This window comes from Zootoca vivipara, chromosome 2 (assembly GCF_965207765.1).
Source record: "Zootoca vivipara chromosome 2, rZooViv2.hap1.1, whole genome shotgun sequence".
Lineage (NCBI taxonomy): Eukaryota > Metazoa > Chordata > Lepidosauria > Squamata > Lacertidae > Zootoca > Zootoca vivipara.
Window position 1 is genome coordinate 18,643,744 of NC_142584.1, and position 13,099 is coordinate 18,656,842.

General features: G+C 47.0%; 1 protein-coding gene across 3 annotated transcripts in view; it reads left to right on the top strand.

Annotated features, from left to right (window-relative positions):
• Positions 1–6,542, top strand: part of LOC118079595 (tubulin alpha-1B chain) — a 120,611-nt gene extending 114,069 nt beyond the window's left edge. For all 3 annotated transcript variants that reach the window (XM_088662950.1, XM_088662949.1, XM_035103904.3), the window contains exons 2-4: positions 2,276–2,498; positions 2,597–2,745; positions 5,352–6,542. In XM_088662950.1, coding sequence (XP_088519076.1) covers positions 2,276–2,498; positions 2,597–2,745; positions 5,352–6,332 — 1,353 coding nt within the window. In that variant the 3' untranslated portion in view covers positions 6,333–6,542. The remainder of the gene's footprint in view (positions 1–2,275; positions 2,499–2,596; positions 2,746–5,351) is intronic.
• Positions 6,543–13,099: the final 6,557 nt, after the last annotated feature.

The window sequence follows — 13,099 nt, forward strand, 5'->3', positions numbered from 1 at the left end:
TGGTAGGTCGTAGAGTTGGAAGGGAATCCCAAGGGCCATCTAGTCCAACCCCCTGCAATGCAGGAATCTCAGCTAAAGCATCCGTGGCAGCCAGATGGCCGACCAACCTCTGCTTTAAGACTTCCGAGGAAAGGGAGTCTTACTGAGCCTTGCCACTTGAGGAAAGCCGTGGCCAAGGCAAGCCGCCGAAACCAGGGGATAGCACAACGCAAGGGGCTCTCCTGAATAATGAGGGTTAAATTTGGGGTTCCTGGGGCACGCTCTGCTACTGCCTAATTTGCTCTGCCTAGAAGGACTAATGTCCAAAATGCTGAGAGCCTGGTGGCCTCTCAAGTGCCATCTGTTGGGATGGAGATTCGAAAGTCATGTTTCAAAACAGGGGGGGGGGCTGCCTGTGCCTGAATCTAGGAATCTAGGTCTAGGCTTGAGATAATCCTAGCAACAGGCTGCCAGCAGGTGCTGCACAGAGTAAATTGATGCTCGAAGGGGGGGGAGGGCAGCTAGCGTTTTCCGGTCTCTGCTTTACACATGGGGGAAGAAGCCGATTCCATCCGCTTTTTGCCTTCCGAGTCAGCTGACTGCAAGTGGCATGACCTGCTTGGTTGCTGACTGCAGAGAGTACAGTCACAGCTTTGTACTGAACAGCTTGTTCATGCTGTTTTTTTTATAGACCCGCAGAATTCCCCTCTGTGATTAAGTCTTTCTTAGTGCGGGAACTTCATCAGGCCTGCAAATGAAAGCTAATGTTTTAAAAAAATGCCTCTTTCGATATGGTGAGCTAGGGCCTCGCCAGCTGAACTGTAAACGTGCCTCACTAGCAATCTTAACTGGAGCATGACATTGCTCCCATCACCAGTAAAATTGTGCATTTCTTTTCTTTTTGATCCATTATATAAGCACAAGGTCTGAGGGAGGGGCCACACAGTGTTTGAAATTCCCATTGATTTGGGCGCGTTTTGCGACAGGGAATTTCATTTCAGATTAAAATTGCAGAGTGGAAGGAAAGGAGGGCCTTTTTCTGCCACCCTGCTTCCAGCTGCTCTCTGAAGGCTGGATAAGAGACCCTCTTAAGGATATTAAGGGGATGGGCAGGGGAAGGACTAGACCACATGAAAAATAAACTTTAAGATTTTAGCTGCATTTTCAGCTTTGTATTCTTATTATTAAAAACACGCCCAGACATCCCGCTGTTCTGCCCGTAACCTAGGTTTAAGATGCCATTTAACTCCTAGCTTTCTTATCTCGGTTTCTAATATTGGGACCACATAATCTTTAATGCAAAGACCCATAGAAAATTATGAAAGCAATAAGGACACCCGCTCAATGCATACAGTCCTCAGTGTGGTTCACTAAACTGTTTATGAAGGGAAATGCGAAATGGGTCTTGATTTAGGACTGCTTGGAACATTTCTTCTAATATGAATCATCAAAATTTTATTCCAGGGGTCAGCAAACTTTTTCAGCAGGGGGCTGGTCCACTGTCCCTCAGACCTTGTGGGGGGGCCCGACTATATTTTGAAAAAAATATATATGAATGAATTCCTATGCCCCACAAATAACCCAGAGACACATTCTACTTATGTAAAAACACCAGGCAGGTCCCACAAATAACCCAGAGGTGCATTTTAAATAAAAGGACACATTCTTATGTAAAAACATGCTGATTCCCGGACCATCTGCAGGCTGGATTTAGAAGGTGATTGGGGCTGGATCCGGCCCCCAGGCCTTAGTTTGGGGACCTTGTTTTATTCCATTTCTCACAAGTCACTCTCAAAACTAGTTGGGAACTGTATCTATCGTACAGCTAATCCTGATACATAGTGTTAATACAATAGAATAACTGCACCCAGCAAGGGCCTTTTTAATGGAAGAGGACATTTATGGGTTTGGAAGAGGACATTTATGGGTTTGGAAGAGGACATTTATGGGGTGGGGCCTCCTTGTATAGGAAACTCCTGACAGAGGTGTGTCTGGCCTCATCCCTCTCTAGTTTGAGGGTGGTTAGTTCAGATGCATCTTTTTGGGGGCAGGTATTTGTGGGAAGGAGAGACCTAATTCCTGCTGCTATTAGCAACATTGTTTTTAAATAATCGAGTTGTTTGAATGTGTTTCTATTTTATAACATATCTTACCTAGTGAACCACCCTGAGATCTTTGGAGATCCGCTTAGCTGCAAATCACCCTGTGGCTTGTGCAAAGGGTTGCACTGTATATAAATAACAAACAAAGCAAACCTGCTAAATTTATAAACTATTCCTCTCTCTCCTTGTTGCAGCGTGAGTGCATCTCCATCCACGTTGGCCAAGCCGGAGTCCAGATTGGCAATGCCTGCTGGGAGCTCTACTGTCTTGAACACGGCATCCAGCCTGATGGACAGATGCCCAGTGACAAGACCATTGGGGGAGGAGACGACTCCTTCAACACGTTCTTCAGTGAGACGGGAGCTGGCAAGCACGTCCCCAGGGCAGTCTTTGTGGACTTGGAGCCAACTGTGATCGGTGAGCAAACAAGGCACTTCTAATAGCTTTCTAGCTATGTTTGTGTCTACGGGAGGGATGCGAGGTGTCTTGATGCTTCCAATTGCTTCTCTCCACAGATGAGGTGCGCACTGGCACCTACCGCCAGCTCTTCCACCCCGAGCAGCTCATCACTGGCAAGGAAGATGCTGCCAACAATTATGCCAGGGGCCACTACACCATTGGCAAGGAGATCATTGACCTGGTCCTCGACCGGATCAGGAAGCTGGTAAATAACTTGCAGACAGGTTTTAATGAGCTTAGTAGAATAAAGCATTTGAGGGCACCAGTGTAATGATCTCAGGCAGGCAAGCAAGCCCCGCCCCCATAAGAAATAATGAGTCTCTGGCAGTTTTATGGTACGTTTACTTACAATTAACATCCAGAGCATGGCTCCGAGCCTGCCACTCTTAGCTACGAGTTGGTCACTCTGAGTCTCTGCTCCTTTTGCAGCATGAAGGGTGCCAAAGTCCAGCCCTTCCTCTTTTGTACATCCATTGCATTTTAACCCTTTCAGCTCTTCTGGTTCAGGGAGAAGGTGGGTGAAACCCCCCCCCCCCGCTATCAATTCCTCGAAATGCTCCCTCGTAATGGTTGCAAACCCCTCAATGTCATCTATCTCCTCCCCTCCCTCTGGCTGCTCTATCTGAGTCTGGGAACTCTTGATGAAGGGGGGCCAAACTAACCCACTCTTGCTCTATCTGTGGCTGCAATCCCTCATCTCCAGAGTTAGACTCTGGCTCCCACTGTACTGTACTGACTCTTTAGTGTTAGACTCTTCCCAGGCATTCAATTCAGCCGCATCCCTGACAACCAGCATGGCGAGAAGAACCCTTTCAGGGTGAGGTTTTAGAACTGATTATCTCCAGATTTGAGGATGTGCAAGGGGAAGGGAATTGTGTGGCCTGAAAGTGGTGATGAAAGGCCATGGATGAGTGGACAGTTCAGTACTAAAGGGTTGGGTTCCCCTAACAAACCCTATTGGTGGAAGTCCTCTGCAAGGTTTCCCACTTGTGGAAAGGGGGTTCCCTGCTCTCCTCATTCCTTGCACCCACGGAAATCAACTCATGTGAGGTTAGGAGAACTCCCAGAACATTACATGGTTAAAGGTAAAGGACCCCTGGACAGTTAAATCCAGTCAAAGGCGACTATGGGGTTGCAGCACTCATCTCGCTTTCAGGCCAAGGGACCAGCTTTCCGGGTCATGTGGCCAGCATGACTAAACCACTTCTGGCACAACAGGACACCGTGACGGAGACCAGAGTGTACGGAAATGCCGTTTACCTTCCCGCCACAGCAGTACCTATTTATCTACGGTACTTGCACTGGTGTGCTTTTGAAATGCTAGGTTGGCAGAAGCTGGGACAGAGCAACAGGAGCTCACCCCGTTGTGCAGATTCGAACTGCCCGACCTTTCTGATCAGCAAGCCCAAGAGGCTCAGTGGTTTAGACCACAGCGCCACCCACATCCCTACAGTGCATGGAGGGAGGAGAGCGGGGATCATTCCATCTGGCAAGCTGAAATGCTTGTGCAGGCAGAAAGTTTGCCATAGTGTACAACTGAATTGAGGCCTTGTCTTTTAAACATTGGCTATCATTCCCCCAAGTGCAAGATGTCTATGACAAAAGTATCTCTTGCTAAATGTAAACAAACTATGAAAAAGGCTATAAATTGTATTGTGGGAAGGGTAGAGGCGGGCCAAAATGTGTAGTCTCCCCCCCCCACAATCCCCTGCTAGGAGTGGTACTGCCTTCCCAAAGCAGGCTAAGCAAGGCGCTGGGCTTTGGGAAGGAGGCATGAGCCTCTTGCAGGGTCCTAGAGCCCCCCCCCTCCACCTTCGCAGGAGGACTCTAGGACACTGCCAGAGCTCTGACACCTCCTTCCCTTGCTTACCTGGATGTGGGTGGCGCTGTGGTCTAAACCACTGAGCCTCTTGGGCTTGCCAATCAGAAGGTCGGCAGTTCAAATCCCCATGACGGGGTGAGCTCCCATTGCTCTGTCCCAGCTCCTGCCAACCTAGCAGGTTTTGTGAATCTTTGTACTTTTGTCCATTTACTGTATTTATTTTTCCTCATATGAACTATAAAATGGTGATTTTCTGGAGTCAAAATGAGAGTATCCCTAAACATTTTTAATAGGAAAAAAAGCACTGTATAAACATAACTTGGATTTGTGAAGGCTTGGAAGCATGGAGCCCATAACAAGCTTCTGCCCAACTTAGCTACTCAAACTCCCAGATCCATCCTGGTTGTTCTGCCTATGTAAACACTAGCCTCTGCCCTTTGGTGAGGGCAAGCATATTTAAACACAAATCACCATGTGAGCGATGAAAGGGATAAAACCGGGGGGGGGGGAATCCTCAGATGAACCAGCATGAGACACCTGGGGAAATCTGATGATGAAAAGCAGCCAAGACTTAACTGCAAATGCATAAGGGAGTTTTGAGAAGATAAATGCATGGTTTAGTCTGAGGTTTGCCAGTGAAATGGTATTGATGTGAAGAAGTCCTTGAAGACTGTGCTAGTAACTTTTATTTAAAACGAGCATCCTTTCAAAACTGCTGCTTTTGCTGTGGCATCATGTGTCTAGAGAAGCACAGCTGGAGTTTGGTGTCAGTGTTGGGATCCAAAACAGTCTTGAAGAGATCAGTGTATGAGACTATTAATTAACTATTAAGTAGGGCCAGGAGTCAATTTAGTTGCTGAGTGTTTATCCTGCCTGTTAAATTCTGTGATTGGGCTTTTCAGGAAAGGTGTGGAAAGCCTTGCATCAGACAAGAGCGTTCAGAATCTTTTAAAAATCGGCACTAAATATTTTGTGATTATTTCTAACAGGCCGACCAATGCACAGGTCTCCAAGGCTTCCTGGTCTTCCACAGCTTTGGTGGGGGCACTGGTTCTGGGTTCACCTCCTTGCTGATGGAGCGCCTGTCCGTTGACTACGGCAAGAAGTCCAAGCTGGAGTTCTCCATCTACCCAGCTCCCCAAGTCTCCACAGCTGTCGTCGAGCCCTACAACTCCATCCTGACCACCCACACCACCCTGGAGCACTCCGACTGCGCCTTCATGGTAGACAACGAGGCCATCTATGACATTTGCCGCAGGAACCTGGACATTGAGCGCCCCACTTACACCAACCTCAACCGCCTTATCAGCCAGATTGTGTCCTCCATCACGGCCTCCCTGCGATTTGACGGGGCCCTGAATGTAGACCTGACAGAATTCCAGACCAATCTGGTGCCCTATCCCCGAATCCACTTCCCCCTGGCCACCTACGCCCCAGTCATCTCTGCCGAGAAAGCTTACCATGAACAGCTTTCTGTAGCAGAGATCACCAATGCTTGCTTTGAGCCAGCCAACCAGATGGTGAAATGTGACCCTCGTCACGGTAAATACATGGCCTGCTGTCTGTTGTACCGTGGGGACGTCGTCCCCAAAGACGTCAACGCTGCTATTGCCACCATCAAGACCAAGCGTAGCATCCAGTTTGTGGACTGGTGCCCCACTGGTTTCAAGGTTGGCATCAACTACCAGCCCCCCACGGTGGTCCCCGGGGGCGACCTGGCCAAAGTGCAGCGTGCCGTCTGCATGCTGAGCAACACCACAGCCATTGCTGAGGCCTGGGCTCGCCTGGACCACAAGTTTGACCTGATGTATGCCAAGCGTGCCTTCGTCCACTGGTACGTTGGGGAAGGGATGGAGGAAGGCGAGTTCTCAGAGGCCCGGGAGGACATGGCTGCCCTGGAGAAGGATTACGAAGAAGTGGGTGTGGATTCAATTGAAGGAGAAGGGGAGGAGGAAGGAGAGGAATATTAAGCCTGTTCCCCATCACTTCTGCTGCAGGGCTCATCTCCACGGTTTTTCCAGCTTAACACACTTAGCATACCTGTTAACTGGGGGAGTGTTGCCTATGAAAACGTGCAGCAGTCTTCACTAGGTTATCTCTCCATTCCACTATGTGATTATGTCAATTTTCCATGTCTTTTAAAGTATCATCCTGTCTGTGAAATAAATGCTTTAAAAGGATCTGGACATGCATCATTGAATTATTAGCACTCTCTTAACACTGAGGGTTATTCTGCATGGACCGAAAGTGCTGGAAATCCTAGTTCTTGCCTACTACACTATTCGGTATTGTCACTTTCTTTAGAAACTGGTAGGACAGAAAATAATCTCTTTAACTGATGTCAATAGCCATTAATATAGAAGCAAATATGCAAACATGTATATTTACTGTTCCTTTGATGTCTGGACTTTTAAGTACAAGTACACAATGTCATCATCATTTATTAAGACTTGTTGGTTTTTACAAACAGATCATTAAGTAACTTGCACCATATTTACAAACAAAAGAACATAGTGACACATTAACAGGAAAACTCATGCAATTCATGAGAAACTTTGAAAGCAAAAAGCAGCTGCACAAAGCTTTGGCAGCACACTAACCACAAAAAACCATCATAGTCCATCAAAAGCCTGCAGATGTTTGCCTATAACTTTGGAGCTGAGCGTTTTGGTTTTTTTTTTAAGTCCCAATGTGATTTACTAAAACTGGCTGGAGAAAAGAGAAAGAAACAATGCTAACTGCCTGGTAAATGTCTGTTCAGAAGTAAGTCCTATTAAGTTAAAAGAGGTTAACTCCCAGGTAAATGGGTATGAGGACTGCAGCCATAGGATAAGTGCAAATATGCCATCACAACCTCCCACTGAAAGCAGTAGGAGGAGTGTGGCCCACTTTTCTATTGTAGTTAAGTGATAACTAGCAGTCTTCCACCTGGAAACACTGGAATCCAAAAAAACCATTGCAGTTTTCAAATCGGTGGAGGATGCAGTCTGCCATCTTGATTCAAAATGGTGTCCAGTTGTATCCAAACACAGACAAAAAAAACCTACTCCTTGATCTCATCCAAAATTTGTTACGATATCTGAATGCATAGCAAACAGATAATTCCCTCCAAAATATATATATAGTAGACACTGGTGACCAATAATGTCGTGGTGACAGATAATGCCACTTAAAAAAAATGATAGTCTTGGTTGTATTGCTGGAGATTTATTAAAAGCATCATGTCGGCCCACATAACCTGATTCTTCTTTGTCCACCAATCCTCTCAGCCTGTGCTGCTTTACTTTTTTTACATCAGCTAGAGGTGCAGTGTAAATACTAGATGGGAGTGATTATGATGATACATTGGGCAGATAGATGGGGGCTTGCATGCTGCTCTTTTGGAGCTGGTGCAAAGTGGGGCTGGCTCCATAGCACAGTCAGCGCGCATTACAGTTGATGCAACAAAGCTCCTTTATGCATTCAGGGGATAAAAAATTAATCTAGCCACCTGACACAGCAATCAGGTTACTATTTTATTGAGTGCCCAGCTGTACTGTGCATGAAACTCAGAAACTTGCCCCATGGCCAGGCTCAGTTTTCACTTGCGTATTCCCGTGATAAATGACTGAGAACTATTGTAGGAGGCTTTTGATCATTAGCTGTCTTAAACGGAGCATCTGTCTCCTCCATTTCCAATTAGTTGCATTGGGATGGGTTTGGGACGTTCACCTACTACTCTGACCACCACGGCTTTGGCTATGCCTCTCAGGTTGCCTTCCATTTTGCGCTGCGCATAGTGGTGCCTAGGCAGATGTAGTAAAACCTACAGTAGCACACACATAATATTTTACTACTAATACATTCCGCGACAGCGAGCACATAAACATTTTACTGCCGAACTGCATAATCTTGGTGACAATTGCATACATGCGATTGGAGATTGCGCGTCTTCCTCTGTATTGTGGGAGCCGATATGGCACATAGGCACACTGGTGCCCTCCAACAGCAGGTGGCGCTGTGGTCTAAACCACTGAGCCTCTTGGGATTGCCGATCAGGTCGGTGGTTCGAATCCCCGCGACGGGGTGAGCTCCTGTTGCTTTGTCCCAGCTTCTGCCAACCTAGCAGTTCGAAAGCACACCAGTGCAAGTAGATAAATAGGTACCGCTGCGGCGGGAAGGTAAACAGTGTTTCCATGCGCTCTGGCTTCCATCACGGTGTTCCGTTGTGCCAGAAGCGCTTTAGTCCTGCTGGCCACATGGCACAGAAAGCTGTCTGTGGACGAACGCCAGCTCCCTCGGCCTGAAAAGCGAGATGAGCGCTGCAACCCCATAGTTGCCTTTGACTGGACTTAACTGTCCAGGGGTCCTTTACCTTTTACCTTACACACCAACAGGTGCCAGGGCTCAGCAGTCCTGCTGGACCCCATTGGGCACTAGCACCTAGCCTCATCCCCCAGCTGTGGACTTCATGTGCCCCAGAGTTATGCTGGTGTGGGGCACCCCAGGGCACTGTGGGAAATGGAAGTCTGCCAGAGGACACTTGGCTGAGGAGCTACTCAAACCTGCAGCTGGCCCAAATGTGTCTCTCATGTATAAGAGGGAAACTTATGGATGCCCTGCCTGCCCCTGTACCATTTTGCCACTGCCTCAAGTGGCAAAATGGGACTTGCTAGCCCAGGCATTGAGGGGAGGACTGGCAGCCTGCTGGACGTACAGAGATGTTGAAAGAGATTGAGGAAGATGTAGGTAGGAGAGGTGGCACTGGAAGGGAATAATAAATAATAATAATAATAATAATAATAATAATAATAATAATAATAATAATAATTTATACCCCATCCATCTTGCTGGGTTTCCCCGGCCACTCTGGGTGGCTCCCATCAGAATATTAAAAACATGATAAAGCATCAAACATTAAAAACTTACCTAAACAGGGCTGCTTTAAGGTGTCTTCTAAAAGTCAGATAGTTACTTATTTCCTTTACATCTGATGGGAGGGCATTCCATAAGGCAGGCGCCACTACCAAGAAGGCCCTCTGCCTGGTTCCCTGTAACCTCACTTCTCACAGTGAGGGACCTGCCAGAAGGCCCTCGGAGCTGAACAATGGGGGTGGAGACACTCCTTCAGGTATACAAGGCCATTTAGGGCTTCAAAAGTCAGCACCAACGCTTTGAATTGTGCCCGGAAACGTACTGGGAGCCAATATAGGTCTTTTAGGACCGGTGTAATATGGTCTCGGCGGCCAATCCCTGTCACCAGTCTAGCTGCTGCATTTTGGATTCATTGGCAGTAAAGGACCTACAAGGCTGCCCTGGGAGAGGTATGGAACTTAATGAACACAAGAACAAAAGAATAACTTGCTGAAAGGAAAAATAAAAAAAAATTCCTTCCAGTAGCACCTTAGAGACCAACTAAGTTTGTCATAGGTATGAGCTTTCGTGTGCATGCACACTTCTTCAGATACACTGAAAAGGTCCATCTAGTTCTGCTTTCACAGAAGTCGACAAGATGTGTGTGGAAAGCTTGCAAGCAGGACATGAGCACAACAGCCCTCAATTCCTCTCTTTCCCCTTGAAGAGGGATTGTTAAGTAGTGATGCGAGGTCAATAGGGACCTCCCTAACAATGCTCAAGCACTCTTAACCACAGCTCTCATAATTGGGCGTTCATGGGCTGTGAGTGTTTAGAGTGGTACCGTTCTGCTTCAAATAGATGGTGCCAATGTGGCTAAATGTCTTTTGAGAGGAATACCATTTTCCAACGTCGTGCCTTCTCGGAAGAAAAACCCCCTGGTTGCTTTTCTAATTCCTGCAAGGCCTCTAGGTGGCACTCTATGCATGTGGTTATTTCCGGGGTGCGCATGAGAGCAGGCCTGAACTTATGCACGGTGAAATTGGGAAATTGGTCACAATGAGTAGCTGTCGTGAGAACAATAAACCGGAATGCTGTATGTTTTTATAGGTCACGCTGGGCAGCGAACCCTCGACAGTGTAATAGAGCACAGAATCTTAATTGTGATGCAAACCCTTCTTTAGTGGTTTTAATTATATGGTGTGGTGTCTCAAGCTAAGCGCATGGCAGTGAGTCAGGTGCCCCAATTACTTTGTGCAGAGAGCCATAAGGCAATGCTTGTCTCATCCACTGTTGGGTCCAGGTTTTGGGGGCTCCCTGAGCAAGATCCCCTTAGTAGGCTCTGTTACAGGAATTTATGAATAGGTTTGGGTGTGTGTGTTGACCCTCCAGCACATGCAGCCCACTACCAAAATCAGTCACTTTTGTGACCTTTGTGATTTGTCCCCACAAAACACTTCATCACAGTTTCTTCCTATCTATTCAAAGGGCCTCTGCTGCACAATACCAAATGTACAAAATTCACTGATAAATGTATCTATGTACTGGCTCACTGGGAAAACTTCAGAAATTCATGTAGACATGTGAGCTCAGCTACTCAGCAGCCCCTCTGCCTGAGTGATAATTCCTGGCTTCCTGATCCCTGAGTGTAGCCATTCCAGAAATAACAAACCCAGTTGAAGACAAAAGGGTGTGATTAACTTGGCTGGGAAACAGGGAAATGTAAATATCTCTTTTGTTACACTTGATGGATGTTCCGTGGAGGGCAAGGGGGAGCATGGGGCAGGGTCCAGGATGCTCAGATTATTGCCACCAGACCTCCCCTTTCATGATGTAACCATGGGGGTGTAACATGGGAATTAGCAGCCAATAAAAGTTTGGGTTCTCTTTTGTACGGGGCTCCCATCTTGTTTCACCTGGTGGCAGGTGGGAGTCCTGTCGCGGCAGTCTTCATTAAAGACCAAGCCTACTGGCTGCTGTTTTGCTCTGGTATTTCTGGCTGGTGTCCCTGTTTTTTGTCCGAGGGAGCCCTCAGATTTCTCCGTTAAGCGCTCTTCTCTTCCTCACTGCCTATCAGCCCAATGTGTACAACTGACTGGCGGAAGAATGCAAGGCAAGTGAAAGAGGCCCCTCACACTTGTTATTGCTTGTATTTTCAGAGGGCATCGGGGAACGGCCATGGCTCTGGAGTTGGCAGCCCCATGGATCCAGATGAGCCCAAAATGCCTACCTTGGATGCTTGCCCTGACTCTGCCGCATGGCAAGGTGCTACAACCAGCTGCCCACACTGTGAAATGCACCATAGGGAGGCGTTGAGCGTTTATGGCACTTCCAGATGTCTTTTATTGCATAATTACAATTGTGCAAGATCCCACTTCAAATATTTCAATCTGTGGTTTTGAGATTTTCAGATTAAAAAAAAATGCTTGACATTTTCAGTGGGAGGGCAGTGCCCCAAGCAGGACATTGTCACAGCATCTGCACCAACCTGCAAGAAAGCATGTCTCTCTGGTATCGGTCCCTATGGCCACAACAGGCACTGTAACTCTCCAATGGTTTGACTTTACTCCCAATGGCGCACTCTTCCATTGTCAACGAAGGGGTTGGACTAGATGATTCTCAAGGTCCCTTCCAACTCTACAGAGTCTAAGTTATGTTGGACATTTATGCCCTTTAACAAAAAAATGTATGGAGGGGTGTGTGTGTTCATGTTGTGTGTTTGTGCATGTGTATGTAAACACGTGTGGGGTGTGTGTGTCTCCACCCCCATCATTCAGCCCGGACACTGAGGTCCAGCTCCGAGGGCCTTCTGGTGGTTCCCTCACTGCGAGAAATGAGGTTACAGGAAACCAGGCAGAGGGCCCTCCCATCAGATGTCAAGGAAATAAACAACTATGTGAATTTTAGAAGACATATGAAGGCATCCGTGTTTAGGGAAGTTTTTAATGTTTGATGTTTTATCGTGTTTTTAATATTCTGTTGGGAGCCGCCCAGAGTGGCTGTGGGAACCCAGCCAGATGGGTGGCGTATAAGTAATAAATTGTTGTTGTTATGTGTGTGTGTGTGTCAAACTGTGTCTTGTTACTCAGGTTCTCGGACAGGGAGAGTCACACTGAGAACAGAAGATGTGCGAGCTTCATGGGATAACATTTAGTGCTTTTCCAACCAGCAGTTCAACAGTTCCAGAGAGCACAAAAAACTTTATTGAGCAAACTGACCCAGATCTTTAGCAGATGGACTAAATGCTCCCAATTAAATTTAGCAGCTGCGTCTGAGCTCCCAGCAGATTTGGGGTAGAGCATGGTGTGGATAATGCCAAAGGTTGCAGGTTCAATCCCCATATGGGACAGCTACATATTCCTGCATTGCAGGGGGTTGAACTAGATGATCATATATATAATTTTAATTAAATTTTCTATTTTAAAATACTCATTTTACATCCTTAAGATATCAATGACTTCCCTTCTTTTCCTTCCATGGTTCATTTCACGTATCATATATCCCTGCATATTTTACAAAAAACGTACCATTCAGTATTCCGCTATTGCATCCATCAAAACTTGTTTACGCTGTTGAATTTATCTTAAGGCTGCCAGCGTTTTCAGCTGTATACAATTATTTCCCACAGATGATCCTCAGGGTCTATGATCTTCTAACTTTCTCTCGAACTTCAAAAGAGCTCTCCTGTCTCCGCAGGGCTACCAGCAGCAACAAGGGCGCCGCACCCGGGCAGAGAAAGGAAGAGATACCGACCTATAAATTGCCTTATGGACACAGGCGGGGGTGGGCACGGCTACCTGCGGAATAATGGACGCTCCGCTCAGCCTACCAGGTTGAGCCGCGGTCTTCGAAGGAAGCCAATGAAAACGAGCCCTTCTCCAGCCAATCGGCGGGTTTCCGTCGC